This window comes from Aotus nancymaae, unplaced genomic scaffold (genome assembly GCF_030222135.1).
Source record: "Aotus nancymaae isolate 86718 unplaced genomic scaffold, 86718_ANA_hifiasm-v0.15.2.pri h1tg000018l, whole genome shotgun sequence".
Taxonomy (NCBI): Eukaryota; Metazoa; Chordata; class Mammalia; order Primates; family Aotidae; genus Aotus; species Aotus nancymaae.
The window spans coordinates 8,458,503-8,473,852 of NW_026988430.1; the positions used below are offsets into that span (position 1 = coordinate 8,458,503).

General features: G+C 59.7%; 1 protein-coding gene across 3 annotated transcripts in view; it reads left to right on the forward strand.

The window, feature by feature from the left end:
* The window catches only part of LLGL1 (LLGL scribble cell polarity complex component 1), a 17,708-nt gene continuing 2,358 nt past the window's right edge, over positions 1-15,350 (forward strand). Inside the window, exons 1-18 of one of the 3 annotated variants that reach the window (XM_064378245.1) lie at positions 1-81; positions 4,140-4,237; positions 6,393-6,474; positions 6,570-6,700; positions 7,697-7,855; positions 7,932-8,094; positions 8,188-8,323; positions 8,572-8,626; positions 8,754-8,908; positions 9,008-9,231; positions 9,389-9,456; positions 10,524-10,677; positions 10,752-10,856; positions 11,446-11,738; positions 12,215-12,362; positions 12,609-12,762; positions 14,130-14,425; positions 14,954-15,218. In XM_064378245.1, the coding sequence (XP_064234315.1) occupies positions 1-81; positions 4,140-4,237; positions 6,393-6,474; positions 6,570-6,700; positions 7,697-7,855; positions 7,932-8,094; positions 8,188-8,323; positions 8,572-8,626; positions 8,754-8,908; positions 9,008-9,231; positions 9,389-9,456; positions 10,524-10,677; positions 10,752-10,856; positions 11,446-11,738; positions 12,215-12,362; positions 12,609-12,762; positions 14,130-14,425; positions 14,954-15,218 (2,767 nt within the window). Of the gene's footprint in view, positions 82-258; positions 1,194-4,139; positions 4,238-6,263; positions 6,475-6,569; positions 6,701-7,696; positions 7,856-7,931; positions 8,095-8,187; positions 8,324-8,571; positions 8,627-8,753; positions 8,909-9,007; positions 9,232-9,388; positions 9,457-10,523; positions 10,678-10,751; positions 10,857-11,445; positions 11,739-12,214; positions 12,363-12,608; positions 12,763-14,129; positions 14,426-14,953; positions 15,219-15,350 lie in introns of those variants that run through there. The other 2 variants (XM_012438764.3, XM_064378246.1) reach the window with 2 other exon arrangements.

Here is a 15,350-nt window from a genome sequence, read left to right on the forward strand (position 1 = left end):
ATGATGAAGTTTCGGTTCCGGCGGCAGGGCGCCGACCCGCAGCGCGAGAAGCTCAAGCAGGAGCTCTTCGCCTTCAACAAGGTGCGGCAGCGGCCCGGGCTGGGGCGGGAGGGGGGCCCGGGCTGGGGGCCCAGGGTCGAAGCCACGTCGGGCCTGGGGGGCGGGAGCTGGCGCGCATCGCGGCGCGGGGCGGGGGCCGGGCCGCGCGCCCCCTCGGCGGGCCCTGCTCTCGTTCCGACTCTGGGTGGGTCTGGGTTTTCGGCCGACTTTCCGTGTCTGCTCCCTGAGTCTCTGCGGGCCGCCCTGGCTCTGCCCGTCTCTGTGTGTCTGGGTCTCTCTGTCTCTGAGATTCTTTGCCTGTCTCTGGGTCTCTGTTCCTCTCTCTCCGTCGCTGACTGGCTCCCTCGCTCCAGTTGTGCCTGTATGTGTGGGGGTGCCTATCTCTGACCCTGCGTATCTCTGCCTGTCTCCCTTTATCTCCTTGCCTCTCATGTCTCTTTCTGCCTCTTCATCTCTGAGTTTTCTTCGCCTGTCTCTCTGCGTGTCTCTCTCTGTCTCTCTGGAGTCTTTTGGCCTCTTACTCTGTCGCTCACTCTATGTCTCTTTTATCCTTTTTCTTTGCGTTCCTGCTCGGCCTTTGGGACAACCCTGGGCCCCGGTTTGTTTTGTGCTTTGGCACCCTGGAGGGCAAGAGGGTTAGTGAGGGCAAGGCAGCTGTGGGGGGTGCCGCTGGGAAATCCCTTCAAGGAGCCTCTCCTTCTTTCCCCCACTGCTCCAGGCTCTGCCTTACCCAGCTCTGCCCTGCCCTGCTCTGCCCGGGGCCCCCAGTCCAGGGGACATGGCTGGCTGTATACTACACTGCACTTCAAATCGTGGGCCTCAGTTTCCCTAGCGGTGAAATGAGGCTACTTTTCTCCATACTGTGGGCCCTGGCTCCCTGTGCCACATGGACCAGCTGTCCTGCTGCTGTGCACCAAGGTGGAGTGAGGTGGAGGCTTTTCTTTCCTTTCCCCTAGTGGGACACAAGGGGCCAGGGAAAGGGGCCACCCCAGCCCCCGCCTCCCTCTGCACTGATGTTAGAGCAGGGCCTCAGCCTGCTCCTGGCTCACTGCTCTGGGGGCGTTGGTTTTGTCCTCAGTCTTACCCAGAGCCTCTCACTGCTCTTCGAAATTAGAGTTATCTTCAAAATACAGGTAAGAAAATTGAGGTTCTGAGAGGGGTGACAACTTGCCCAGAGTCACAGAGTGACCTCAGCCAGTATGTTTCTTGAGTTCCTGTGTTGGTGGGGTTGGATTTTAACCTTGGGGGGCAGGGATTTTTTCCGAGGGGCTGCTGTGATCCTGGGCCAATGTCGTGCCAGGCGCCCTGGGCTGCCTCTTGTCTTGGAGGAGGCTCTGGGACGGCTGGACCTGGAGTAGCAGAGGCCCTGGGAGGGCTCAGGGTTTCCCTGCCGAGGTCTGCAGTGGTTGCCGGTGAGAGCTGCCAGGACCCTCACATGGTGGCTGAGAACCTGCCGGGAACCTGAGAGGGGCTCAGAGGGGAAGCTGTTGCTCCGCGGTCCCCACATGGCGCCTGTTTTCTGTGCCAGGGAGGCTATGAGGGTGAGGTGAAAGGAGAATGGCCCTTCGGGGAAGGCAGGAACAGGCACAGGGCTAAATGTCACTTTTTTTTTTAGACAGGGTCTCTTGCCCCGGCTGGAGTACAGTGGCACAATCACGGTCCACTGCAGCCTCAACCTCCCTGGCTAGGTGATCCACCTCAGCCTCCTGAGTAGCTGGGACTATAGGCTCATTTCACCATGCCTGGCTAGTTTTTGTATTTTTTGTAGAGCCATGTTGCCCAGGCTGGTCTTGAACTCCTGGGCTCAAGAGATCCATCCATGTTGGCTTCCCAAAGTGCTAGGATTACAGGCATGAGCTACCGTGCCTGACCTAAATGCTATATCTTCAGCCAGTGAATTGGGGTGTGCAGTTGGGACTGGAGACAGCTGGGGGCAAAGCTCAGCCCACTCTGGCTAACCTTGGGGTGGCAGAAGGTAAGGGCCCTCCACTGAGGAGAAGTGTGGGCAGCAGTGGCAGGAAGTAGGGTGGTCTTGGGGAAGGGACTTAGTCACCAAAGCGGGCAATAGGTGATTGCTAGGGAATAGGCCCCTGGTTCCTGAGTTTGGGGGGTAGAATACAGATCAGGAGTGAGCAGAGACTTTGGACTCTGAGTCTTGGGTTCAAATCCCAGCCCAGCCCACACGTTGCCTGTGGAATCTGCCTTCTCTGTTAACAAATACTGAGCCCCACTGTGTGTGGGGTCTCCAAGGTGCTCAGGACAACAGTAGTTACCAAAAAGGACAAATTCTCTTAACTCAGGGGGCTGATGTACTTGTGCAGGAGACAGTGAAAAGCCAAAGCAAAAAAAGTAAAATAGGCAGCGGTTGGGGTGGTAGCCAGTGCTGTGGATCAAATAAAGCAGGGCAAGGAGGTGGGAGGTGTGGCCAGGGCGGCTGCTGCAGCCAGGATGGCTTAGGGAGGCCTCTCTGAGGAGGTGACTCCTGAGAGCAACAGGAAGTGTTGGGAGAAGTGTGTTCCAGGCAGAGGGGCAGTAGGTGCAAAGGCCCGGAGGCACAAGCCTCCCTTAGCTGGGATCCCAGGAGGAGCCTGAGCGGGGGAGGGACGATGATCTGGCTGTGGTTTCCATAGGATCTCTGGCCTCTGTGGGGGAAGAGACTGTAGTGAGCACCAATCCCGGCGGGTGATGGTGGGGCCTGGAGCAGGGTCGGGGGTGACCTCTGTGTGTTTTGAAACTGAGTTCATGGGGCTCAGAAATGGGCTGGATGTGGGGTATGAGGGAAGCAGATGCTGGAAAGTGGAAAAGCTGTGGGGGTTTGTGATGCAGTGTCCTGTCTCTGGACCATGATTGTAGTGAGGGACTGGCTAGACAAGGTCAGGTGCAGCAAGGGCGTGGCATTATCGGTGGGAGAGAGAAGCCCCAGCCAAATGGCCAGCTCTGTCCTTAGGTGGGCTTACTGTCCTCAGGGCCCAGATGGGAGACTGAGGCTTGGAGAGTACTGTGAATTGCCCAAGGCCAAACAGCTAGGCCATGACCAAACCAGCTGCCCAGAGATCTCAGTCCCCACCTGGATGGGCAGAGGCAGGCCGGGAGGGAGGTTGGGGTTACAGGCTAGGAACTGGGGTTTCTTAGAAATATGCGTCTGCCCAAGTCAGTGGGTCAGGAGTTACCAGTGGTAGAAGTTAAAAAAAAAAAAAGAAGAAGAAGAAAGAAAGAAAGAAAAGAAATGAAAAAGGAGTTACCAGTGGCCAATGTGAGGTGTCCTGCACTGATGTTCAGGATGGCGCTGGAGCTCAGCTGTGCAGGCTTCCCAGGGAGGGCACAGCCGGCTAAAGACAGGAGACTGATGGAGAAGGGCTGCACTGTGAAAGGGGCAGGGGAGTGGGTGGGGACCTGTCCATGGACACTCTAGGTACACAAACCCCCTTAATAGCGTCTCCGCCGCTGATGGGCATGGGAATCATGTTGCCCAGCTGTTGGCAGGTGGGGAGGTGGGATGATGCCTTCAGGGTCCAGGCAGAAAGCTACCTCTTTCTGGGCCTCTGTCTCCCTGTGTCTGGGAGGAGTCAAAAGTCTCTGCCTGGCGGTGTTCTCCCTTGACCTGTGACCTCCACTCAGGCCTGTGTTTGGGGCTCGTCATGGATGTCATGTGGGACTCCTCCCCAATCTTTAGTCTGTGCCTTGAAGAGTGGGGTGTGGAGCCCTTCACGGGGCAGGTGGGGCCTCGTCGGTGCCTGCACCTCTGTGAGCCTTGCTTCACCTGTTGGTTGCTAGAGCCTACGTGCAGTAGGGTCCACATGAGCCCGTGTGCATTGAGGGACACAGGGGCTTGGCAAGGGGAGGGCCTCTGCAGGCCATTCACACGGTAGAGTCATGGTGGAATCCAGGGGCTTAGCCACCTCCCCACCAACTGGAGGCATGATAACCCATTTCACAGTTGAGGATGCTGAGGCACAGACTTAGTAGACCTGGCTTTTATCCCCAGTGTGTCAGCTGCAGACCCTGGAGTCTGCCTTGGGGTGGGCCAAAGCACAGGTACCTGGGAGTGCTTACCCCCAGCAGCCCTCCCCTCCTCACAGACTGTGGAGCATGGCTTCCCCAACCAGCCCAGCGCCCTGGCCTTCGACCCCGAACTTCGCATCATGGCCATTGGCACCAGGTCTGGGGCTGTCAAGATGTATCCTTTGCAGAATAGGTGTTCATGATCTGTTCAGGACCACCTGCCTGTAGTTCCCTGTGTTCTGGGGTCCCAGTCTTGGCAGTGTCCAGCTCAAGAGGAGGACAGAGGTGCTCTGATGGGCAGTAGTGGGGGCTTCTGTGGACACTACTGTAAGTGCTGGGATCTTGGTGGAGGCTGGCATGGCTTCTGTACCTGGGACGACTGTGCAGAGATGAGTCATCTCAGGGGTCCTTTTGCTGAGAGCTGGGTGATGGGGGCTTAGTTTTCAGTAGCCACAGCTGTGCCTTGCTACATGTCAGCCAGCCAGTTACCTAGGCGACCCTGCCATCATCCCAGCAACTGTGACTGGGGAGGCCAGGCCGGGGGGCTGGGCTGTGATACCCATGGAGGGTGGCAGGTGGGCTGGGGGCCCTGGTGAGCTGGTGCACACACATGTATGAATGTGAAGACACATGTGTGCAGCCAAGGGGGCTGGGGGCAGTGCCAGGCTCGGCATGGTGAGCGCAGTACGGCCCCCACCTGGATCCTGGCTGCTGCACAATGGGCTGTGTGAGCTGCACAAAGCGGGCATTTTCCCTGCAGGCGCCGGGTGGGGGTGAGGGGCAGACCGGCAGCTCAGTGCCTCCTTGCCAGCCCTGGAGAATCCCACCCCAACTGCTCTTGGGGAAGCCAAGGTGCAGAGTCTGGCTGATGGCGACTTGGCTAGGGGTGCCGACCCCCACCCCTCCTGTGTGGCCCTCTGGGCTTCAGTACCCTGGTTTCGGACATCACTTCCCAGAAAATGTGTCAGTGCTGGGAAAGGGGAGGGTGTGGGAAGGGGGTCTTCTCACCCCAGAGCTGGGGCACTGGCCAGGAAGGGGCGGGACTCCTTGCCTACTCTGGGGAGTGCAGATGGGCTGAGATGTCCTCTCCTCTCCCATGGCCCCAGCAGCACCTGTAGGGTGAGTGGGGCAGTGCTCTGGGCCCACATGCCCTGCTGCCTGCCTGCTGCTCCCACCCCTGTGGGTGCTGCGCTGCATCCACACGTGTCCCTGCAGCCTTCAGATGTTCCTCCTGGGTTGGGGTCTCCTGTGCACTTGCTTGTTCCTCAGGCTCACAAAGATGAGGAGACTGAGCCTCAGAAAGAAGCCGGAGCCCGGGGTCGCCTTCCCTTCCTTGTTTCCCCTGACCACCACTGCCTGGAGCCCCTCGGGTTGGGAAACTGAGGCTGGAGAGGGCCAGCCCTGGTCACTAGAAGCTGTCCCTCCCCCTACCAGGCCGGCCCCATCTCCTTGACAACCCTGGTTCCCACCCAGCTGCTCCTGTCCCCTCTTTTGTCCCTTCTTCAGAGTTCCTTGCCAGGCTCCTGTAGGGAATCCCAGCTCAAGCTCTAGGCAACGGCTCCTGTGTTGTCACTGGGGCAACGTTGCTGACTCCCCTGCATCCTCTGTCCTGGGGACCCTCAGGCCCGCCCTGCAGTCCACCATCAACCCTGGAGTTGCTGGGACTCAGGCACTGACACTGAGCACTTCAAGCAGGTCACCCAACCCCTCCAAGTCTCTGTGCTCATCTGTTGAATGGGCAGGCTGGGGTCTCTCCTCCCTCATGGTGGCGGTTGTTGGCTGCCTGCCTCGGAGGAGGTGGGTTTTCTTACCCATGGCTGAAGTTTGGCCTGAAGCTGTGGGAAAAGGCAGACTGAACTCTCCTCCCCTCTGGCTTTCTTGTCCAGGCCTGGCCTTGCGTCTTTGGCCTACCTGGTCCCATCTGGCGAGGCACAGCTCCCAGAGCCCATAGACACACCCGGGGCTAAAGTGAAGCGGAGCCCCAGCCTCTCACCAGGCTGAGGCCAAGCCTGCTGGGTGTGTTTATTCTCACTTGATCTGCAACAGCCCTCCAAGGTGGGAGTCACTGACTCAGTTTACAGGAAGTGAAGATCCCATAGCAGCACCCAACTTGCAGGAGTGAGTGGAGCCTGCACACTGAGCTTGGGGATACTGTGGAGGTGCAGGGTGGGAGCTTTAGGGAGGGGGCCTCTGTTCTTCAGGGATGACTCCTGGATGGTCAGCCCATGGTGGGGCCCACTGGAATAGTCTGGGTGAAAGAGGAGCCTTGGGTATCTCTTGCTGTGATTTCCTGGTCCACTCCTGTTTCCACCTTGACCTGCCACCCTCAGCTATGGTGCACCTGGTGTGGAGTTCACAGGCCTGCACCGGGACGCAGCCACCATCACACAGATGCACTTCTTGCCTGGCCAGGTGAGCCTCTGCATCCCACTGGCCAGCTCCCTGTGGCCCCCATATCCACTCACCCCCCTAGGCCAGCCCAGTTTTCATTTCTGCTCATATACCAGGGCCGCCTCCTGACCGTGCTTGATGATAGCAGCCTGCATCTGTGGGAGATTATCCACCATAATGGCTGTGCCCACCTGGAAGAGGCACTGAGCTTCCAGCTGCCCAGCCGGCCCGGCTTTGATGGTGCCAGGTACTGGAGAACTTGGCTGGGGCCAGCCGCCAGACGGGGAGGATCCAGGGGAGGCTCTGAGAGCCTGCTGTGTAAAGGCAGCATGGGGACGGGCAGCTGCTAGCGGGGGCTGGGTTCAGGGAGCGGTGCCTTGGGCCGGGCCTGGGTCCTAGGCTGCAGCTGTTGGACCCTGCTTTACTGAGGTATACTCTGCAAACTTTTCAGGTTAAATGGGAAGTTTGGGCTGAGTCGAGGTGAGCAGGTAATTAATGTTGTGAACAGCAGGAGGTACATGCATTATATGCCAAACTCCTAGGACCTGAGGCCTGGCACTACACTTACTACATTGATGGGGGCGTCTAGGGGTTTGGGGCAGGGCCTAAGCCAGTTAGTAATAGCAAGGGTCCCCTGGCCCCTCACTTGTGGGTGGGAGACAGGCCTTTCTGTGCATAGGTGAGAGGACAGGCTTGAGGGCAAGGAGGGTCCCATGGGCTGTTTGGTGAGGTGCTGGCAGCATGCCCCAGCTGAGTGAGAGTAGGGGGCATCTCTCTCCCCAGCCCTGCCTGTAATAGCTGGAACAAGGGAGTCCTAACCCAGGGATGGGTTCCTGGTGCCTCCCAGCTTCTGCAGATGGGGGTATCTGGGGCCCTCCTGTGAAGTGAGGAGATATCTGAGAGTTAGCAGCGGGTTTCCTAGGTGGGGCTCGGGGAGGAGCTCCTGGTCCTGGCTTGGGCAATGCCCTGGTTCCTGCTGTCCTCTCCTAGTGAGTGGAAGGAGCTGGGAGCTCAGTCTGCAAGACCTGGGGAGCCTATTTTTATCTGTCTCCCTGCTGACATCCTGATGAATAATTGAGCGGGCTGATTATGACGCATGTCTTCCTGGGGTGGCTCTGTAATTAGGCCCTAGTGTGTGCTGTGGAGCCAGCGATGAGTTATCAGCAGTGGCCCAGCCCATCACACCCCACCTCAGCAGGTGGATGGGCTCGCACCCTCACTCCCTTCCCCTTGTTCCCTGCAGTGCACTGCCCAGCCTTACCCGAGTCACAGTGGTCCTGCTGGTGGCTGCCGGCAACATAGCAGCCCTGGGCACTGAGGGCAGCAGTGTCTTCTTCCTGGATGTTACCACCCTGACCCTGCTTGATGGGCAGACACTCGCCCCAGGCGAGGTTCTGCGCAGGTAAGAGGCTGGTGGGCTTCCTAGCACACACTCTGTGCCCGGGAGGCTCTGCTGGCTCACCAGCCTTTCTTCACAGCGTGCCAGATGACTACCGCTGCGGAAAGGCGCTGGGCCCTGTGGAGTCTCTCCAGGGACACCTGCGGGACCCCACAAAGATTCTCATTGGCTACAGCCGGGGCCTGCTGGTCATCTGGAACCAGGCCTCACAGTGTGCAGACCACGTCTTCCTGGGGAACCAGGTATGTGGGTGAGGCCCATGTCCCCTCAGCCTGGGACCTTTGTGCATGCCCACCATGGCTCATGCCTACCTGTTTGCCCCCGCCTGCCCACAGCAGCTGGAGAGCCTGTGCTGGGGGCGTGACAGCAGCACTGTCGTCAGCTCGCACAGCGATGGCAGCTACGCTGTCTGGTCTGTGGATACCGGCAGCTCCCCAACGCTGCAGCCCACAGTGGCCACCACACCTTACGGTGAGTGCTGGGGAGGCCTCAGCCAGAGGGTGGTGGCAGGAGGCGGCACCACTGAGCCAAGCCAAACTGGCTGAGGAGTGACTCCCCCGAGGGCCTGGTCTGGGGGCAGTGTGCCTTCCCCTCCCCCGACGACTTTCCAGGGAGGCAGGAGGCAGCTGCAAGGTAGAGAGCAGCGGAGGGCAGGGCAGGAATGGCAGAAGTGCTAAGAACCACCAGCGAGTCTGGTCTGATGCTGTCCCACCCCCCAGGCCCCTTTCCCTGCAAGGCCATCAACAAGATTCTGTGGCGGAACTGTGAATCTGGGTAGGTCAAGGGAGTGGGTGTCCGATGTGAGTTGGGTCTGGCTGGAAGGGTGGGCTCTGCCTGGGACATGCAGTATGTGCTCTAGACCCAGGTGGCTCATGGCTCTCACACCTCCCTCCACACACAGGGGCCACTTTATCATCTTCAGTGGTGGCATGCCCCGTGCCAGCTATGGTGACCGCCACTGTGTGAGTGTGCTTCGAGCTGAGACATTGGTGACGCTGGACTTCACCTCCCGCATCATCGATTTCTTCACTGTGCATAGCATGCGGCCCGAGGATGGTGGGTCCCCTGCCCTGCCCTACTCTACCCTTTCCCAGCCCCACCTGGCACCCTTGCCACCTGTGGCTGTACTCACCCCATGGCCCCTCCATCCCACAGAATTTGATGACCCCCAGGCCCTGGCTGTGCTGCTAGAAGAGGAGCTGGTGGTGTTGGACCTGCAGACTCCTGGCTGGCCAGCCGTGCCTGCCCCATACCTGGCCCCACTGCACTCATCTGCAATCACCTGCTCAGCCCATGTGGCCAATGTCCCCGCCAAGCTGTGGGCCCGCATAGTGAGCGCTGGCGAGCAGCAGAGCCCCCAGCCTGTCTCCAGTGCCTTGGTATGTTCGGGGGTCAGGGAGTCTTGCAGGGTGGAGTCTTGAGGAGGGGGAAGTGTTCCAGTTCTAGGCCTGGAGGTCAGAATGTGCCATGCTTGGGATGAGAGGGAGAAGATGTTTGTCCTAACCTTGTGTGCACATCTCTGCCACCCCCTCCCAGAGCTGGCCCATCACTGGGGGCCGGAACCTGGCCCAGGAGCCGTTGCAGCGAGGGCTGCTGCTGACTGGGTAGGTGTGCGTGCTTATGTGGGTGAGGGGCCCCTTGCTGTTGAGGGAGAGCCCATCCTGGGCCTGGTGGGTGCAGAGGTGCCAGGAGACTCAGGCCTGGCCCCTGGTGGGACCAGGTAGTTCCTCATTGCCTAGGGTGGATTGGGGTGAAACCTCCCTGGACCTTGGTTCAAGGTGCTGGCTGCCTTGCTCTGCCTTTTGGCCTGGAACTAAGCTCTACCAAACCCGAGGGCTCCACCCACCCAGCCTGCCTGCCCTGGGACTGGAAAATCTGGGCTGGCCCACGCTGAGGTGCCCAAGGAAGGTGCCAGAGAGCCCAACCTGGGCCTGGCGGGCACTGACGTGCCCGGTGACTCAGGCCCCAACTTCCTGCCCTGCCCCAACTCCCACCTATGCTGGGACCCTCAGGCCTCTGGCTCTGGTGTGCCCTTCCCTGCTGAAGAGCTTGCTGTGGCTTTCAGGGTTGCTGGAGTGAGTCTCAGCCAGTCACACACCTTTCATGCCCTGGCTCTGGGCTCTCACCACTGCCTGGGGCCCTGCTTGGGCTCTGCAGCTGTGTCCTAAGGCTGTGCCCTAGATTTGTCTACTCCTTCCTCTGCCCCTCCCTGCTTCCTCCTGGCCTCTGCAGTCTTCCTGCTCCTCCGCCTACGTGGCTGTCTTGGGCCCCAGGCAGCTCCTCCCCCTGGGATGCCCCACACTCTGTTCTGTGACTGCCTTGCTCTTGATCACCTTCGATATGTGCTCCAGTGCGGACAGAACCCCTGTAGTCCTCTGCTCTCTACATGTCCCCCTCTGCCACTTCCTTTTAATCAGGGTGATCATTTCCACCCTGTTTGGTTTAAAGGGCCCAGGTGTGTGTGTTTCATGTGGCCTGGCATATAGCAGGTGCACAGTGCGCCTGTGCTGTATACAGTAGGTGCCTATTGTTTGTCATAACAATAGGATTCCAGTCAGTGTTTGGCACGTGCGGTAGGTGCTTAGTGAGTGGTCATCGGATAAGTGAATGGAGGGGTTGTACAGGCCTCCCAGGAACCCAGGGGTGGCCCTGACATCTGCCCTCCCTGCAGCCATGAGGACGGCACTGTGAGGTTCTGGGATGCCTCGGGTGTGGCGCTGCGGCCACTCTATAAGCTGAGCACAGCCGGCCTCTTCCAGACAGACTGTGAGCACGCTGACAGCCTGGCCCAGGCTGCCGAGGACGACTGGCCACCCTTCCGCAAGGTGGGCCCCTCCCCTGGCCCTGAGGAGCTGGTCCCTACTCTGCCTGGACTCATCATTCCTTCCCCTCCCTCCAGGTGGGCTGCTTCGATCCCTACAGTGATGATCCCCGGCTTGGTGTGCAGAAGGTTTCTCTCTGCAAGTACACAGCCCAGATGGTGGTGGCTGGCACTGCAGGCCAGGTAGGGCTGGGTGTGCCTTGGGTTGGAGATGTCAGGGAAGGCTTTCTGGAGGAGTTGGGTCTTAACTGGAGGGTCTGGTGGAGGGGGAGATGGACTGGCACAGGGAAAAGCCAAGGTGGGAATAGGGCTCCTGGTGGGGCTGGTGGGGCTGGCTGGGGTGAGGACAGATGGGAAGTGGCCTGTTGCTGGGGGCCTTGAATCAGGTTCTGGCAGGGGGTCGGGAAACACAGAGTGTTGAGGAGAGGGCGGGAACTTGTGCCCGTTCTGTGCTCAGGTGTTCTCATGGCATACAGGGGGTGCTCACTGTGTTCTTATTGCTAACTGGGAGACAGAGGCTCAGGGTAAGGATGGGCACTTTGCCCTCGGAGGGCAGGGACTAGTGTATCTTGGTCACCACTGTGTTCCTTGGTGCTCAGCGAGGGCCTTGGTATACAGTAGGCATTCAGTGAGTGCATATTTGGCTGATGAACTGAAGACAGTCCTAGAACCACCTTGGTGGTACCTGGGGCTGCTTCAGAGGCTACAGGCCGAGTGGGGCCCAGGGTAGCCCCTCCCCTGTGCTGACATTCCCCCTGCCTGGCTGTACCAGGTGCTGGTACTGGAGCTCAGTGATGTGCCGGCGGAGCAGGCGGTCAGCGTGGCCATCGTGGACCTCCTCCAGGACCGTGAGGGCTTCACGTGGAAGGGCCATGAGCGGCTGAGCCCACGAACGGGGCTGCTGCCCTGGCCTGCTGGCTTCCAGCCCCGTGTCCTGGTGCAGTGCCTGCCGCCAGCTGCTGTCACCGCTGTCACACTCCACACCGAGTGGAGCCTCGTGGCCTTTGGCACCAGTCATGGCTTTGGCCTCTTTGATTACCAGCGCAAGAGCCCTGTGCTGGCCAGGTGTGTGGGGTGGGGGCGGCTAGGCAGCTGGAGCCCCCAGCAAGATGGGGTCTGGGCTTCTGTTTCCGCCTCTAGTGTTTGGTGTGGCAAAGGTCCCACTAATCTCCATTGCCCTGTAAGAAATAACCTGGCAGCGGCTGGGCGTGGTTGCTCACTCCTGTAATCCAAGCACTTTGGAGGCCAAGACGGGCGAATCACCTGAGGTCGGGAGTTTAAGACCAGCCTGACCAACATGGTGAAACCCCGTCTTAAAAAAAAAAAAAAAAGAAAAAAATTAAAAAAAAAATTAAAATAAATAAATAAATAACCTGGCAGCTCCAAGAAGGACGTTCTCAGTGCCACCAGCAGCTGGGTCCACAGGACCGTGCCAGAGGGGCTGTGACTCCCTGACCTAGGTGCCTCATCAGGCCAGCAGGAGTGTGGTGGCCACTCCAGGAGACTGCTGTGTAGCACGACTGGACCCTGTCTGCCCCCAGGTGCACTCTTCACCCCAACGACTCCCTGGCCATGGAGGGGCCACTCTCCCGGGTGAAGTCTCTGAAGAAGTCACTGCGCCAGTCTTTCCGTCGCATTCGTAAGAGCCGTGTCTCGGGCAAGAAGCGGGCTGCTAATGCCAGCAGCAAGGTGAGCTGGGGTAGGCTGCATGGGAGCTGTGCCTGTGTCTTGTGCCTTGGCCCTGGCCCTGGCCTGGAACCCCTGGGGCCTCCATATCGCACAGTGCTCTTCCCTCTGCAGTCCCTGGGCCCTCCAGAGGGATGGATGAGCTGGGCAGGGTGGTGGGGGAATGGTAACAGAATGTAGGGCACAAGCCAGGCTGCAAGGCCGCTGGAGTGCTAGGGAGATGGGTGTTCAGGAGCACCCGCCCTGCAGTTGCAGGAGGCCAACGCACAGCTGGCCGAGCAGGCCTGCCCCCACGACGTGGAGATGACGCCTGTGCAGCGCCGCATTGAGCCCCGCTCTGCCGATGACTCCCTGTCAGGTGTCGTGCGTTGCCTATACTTTGCCGACACATTCCTTCGAGATGGTAAGGCAGGGGCAGGGACAGGGCAAGGGTTGGGGAGGTTGGCCTCAGTTGGCCACCTGGGAGATAGGTGGTGGCAGGGGAGGTGGTGGGACTGCACCTTGCAAGAGGTTTGAAAGTTTTACTGAATGTGGCCAGGCGCGGTGGCTCACACCTGTAATCCCAGCACTTTGGGAGGTCGAGGTGGCTGGATCACCTGATGTCAGGAGTTTGAGACCCACCAGGCAAACATGTTGAAACCCTGTCTCTACTAAAAATACAAAAATTAGCCAGGTGTGGTGGTGGGCGCCTGTAATCCCAGCTACTTGGAAGGTTGAGGCAGGAGAATCACTTGAACTGGGAGGAGGAGGTTGCAGTGAGCCGAGATCACTCCACTGCAGTCCAACCTGGATGACAGAGCGAGACCATCTCAGAAAAAAAACCCTTACCATCCAGCTCCCCCAGGGGAGTGCAGTGAATTTTCCCACTGTCTGGATGTGGCGGATGGAGCTGGAGGTGGGGGATTCTTTGGCTTTTTGGTTTTTTTCTGACCACAAAGACCCAGAAGAGGACAGCCTGGGGTTTTTAACTTGTTCCACCATCCCAAGGAGGGTCATGTTCGTGGCCGCCTGGGGCTCCTGTTGCGCATGTTTTGAGTTGTGCAGATACTTACTGCCCCAGGATCCATCAGGTCATCAGGGTGCAGGTGGGTGAGCTTCTGAGTCTGCCCTGGCTTCTGCGGGGCTTGGCTCTGATTCTCCACTAAAGCTCATCCCCAAGAGGTTCGGTTCACACAGGCAGAGCAGGGTCGGTGGATGGGCATCCTAGGTGTCCCCAGGCTCGGTGGCTTTCTCTGGCTGCCACGTGGGGAACACACTGAAGGTGGGGTGAAGCAGGGGCTGAGACAAGATGCACGTGTGGGGTGCATGAGGGCCTGGTTCCAGTCTCTTGACAGGACTAGCAAGGGGATGCGGGGCTGGAGAGAGGAGTCGGGCTTGTAGGGCTTGGGGGTGAGTGATGCTAGGATGGAGCTGCATTTACTGATATGGGGGTTGAAGGTGCAGTGGGATGGAGCTGGAGGGCTCAGGGTCTGGTTTGGGTGCCCATTGGCATCCTGTGCAGATGCGCTCCAGCTGTTGGGGCCTCTGCAGGAGGGCTGCATCCTGGGCTCTGACTGCAGTCAGCAGCATAAAGTTGGAGTCTCAGGCCTCAAGGCTGGAGGTCACCAGGGAGGCATGGGACAGGAGGGAACCAGCCCTGAGTCCCAGGGTGTCACAGTTAGGAAGGAGGGGTACAAGAGAGGCCGGGAAGTGCCTGCAGTCTGTGGGGAGACTGCAGGGGAGATGCCTGGCCTGCAGGGAGCGCCCTCCTCACAAGCTCGTTTTCTGCAGGGGCCCACCATGGGCCTACCATGTGGGCTGGCACCAACTCGGGCTCTGTGTTCGCCTATGCGCTAGAGGTGCCGGCAGCAGTGGTGGGTGGTGAGAAGCGGCCTGAGCAAGCAGTGGAGGCCGTGCTGGGCAAGGAAGTGCAGCTGATGCACCGGGCGCCTGTGGTGGCCATTGCCGTGTTGGACGGGCGTGGCCGCCCGCTGCCCGAGCCCTACGAGGCCTCACGGGACCTGGCGCAGGCACCTGACATGCAGGGTGGTCATGCTGTGCTCATCGCGTCTGAGGAGCAGTTCAAGGTGAGCCACTGTGGGCTGTGGGGGACTCCCCTCCAGGCCCCCACCATTGGATCCTCTGGAGCCCCTGCCTGCCTGTATCCCCCACTGTTGGGACCCTAAGACCCTTGCACCCCAGCAAAACACCCCTAGCCAGCAGAAAACTTCTCCCCAAGAACCCTGATGCCCCCTCAGCCTGCTGAGTTCCCCTAAGACTGTCCTATCTCACTGTCCCCTGCAAGGCTCCTGTACTCTGCCAAGACGCCTGAGCCCAGTCCCCAGGGGCGCTGCCTTGAAAGAACTCTAGGCACTCTGTGATTGATTTTGTCACAGATCGAGAGAGGGCCTGGGAGGTTTCTGGAGTACAGCGTGAAGTCTGGAATTTAGTGGGGCAGTGCCAGCAGGGCCAGCCAGGTGTACAGGCAGGGGAGGCCACGTGGCAATGAGGCTGGGCTTTGTGGTGGGTGCTGGTGGGTCAGCAGCCATGAGGGTGAGGGGCCCTGGGGATGAGGACAGGGCCAGGCTCTGTGCTTACCGGCCACCTGCTGTCAGGTCTTCACACTGCCCAAGGTGAGCGCAAAGACCAAGTTCAAGCTGACGGCCCATGAGGGCTGTCGTGTGCGCAAGGTGGCATTGGCCACGTTTGCCAGTGTGGCCTGCGAGGACTATGCTGAAACCTGCCTGGCCTGCCTCACCAACCTGGGCGATGTCCACGTCTTCTCGGTGCCTGGCCTGCGGCCCCAGGTGCACTACTCCTGCATCCGGAAGGAGGACATCAGCGGCATCGCCTCGTGCATCTTCACGCGCCATGGCCAGGGTGAGGTGGGGCTGAGGCCAAGGAGGCCTTCCTTAGGCAAGCAAGCTGAGCAGGGCCAGTGCTGCTTGGGAAGGGCACTCCGGGTGGGCACAGGCCCCGCCCACGGAGGAGCTGTGGTTGGTAGCATCTCCT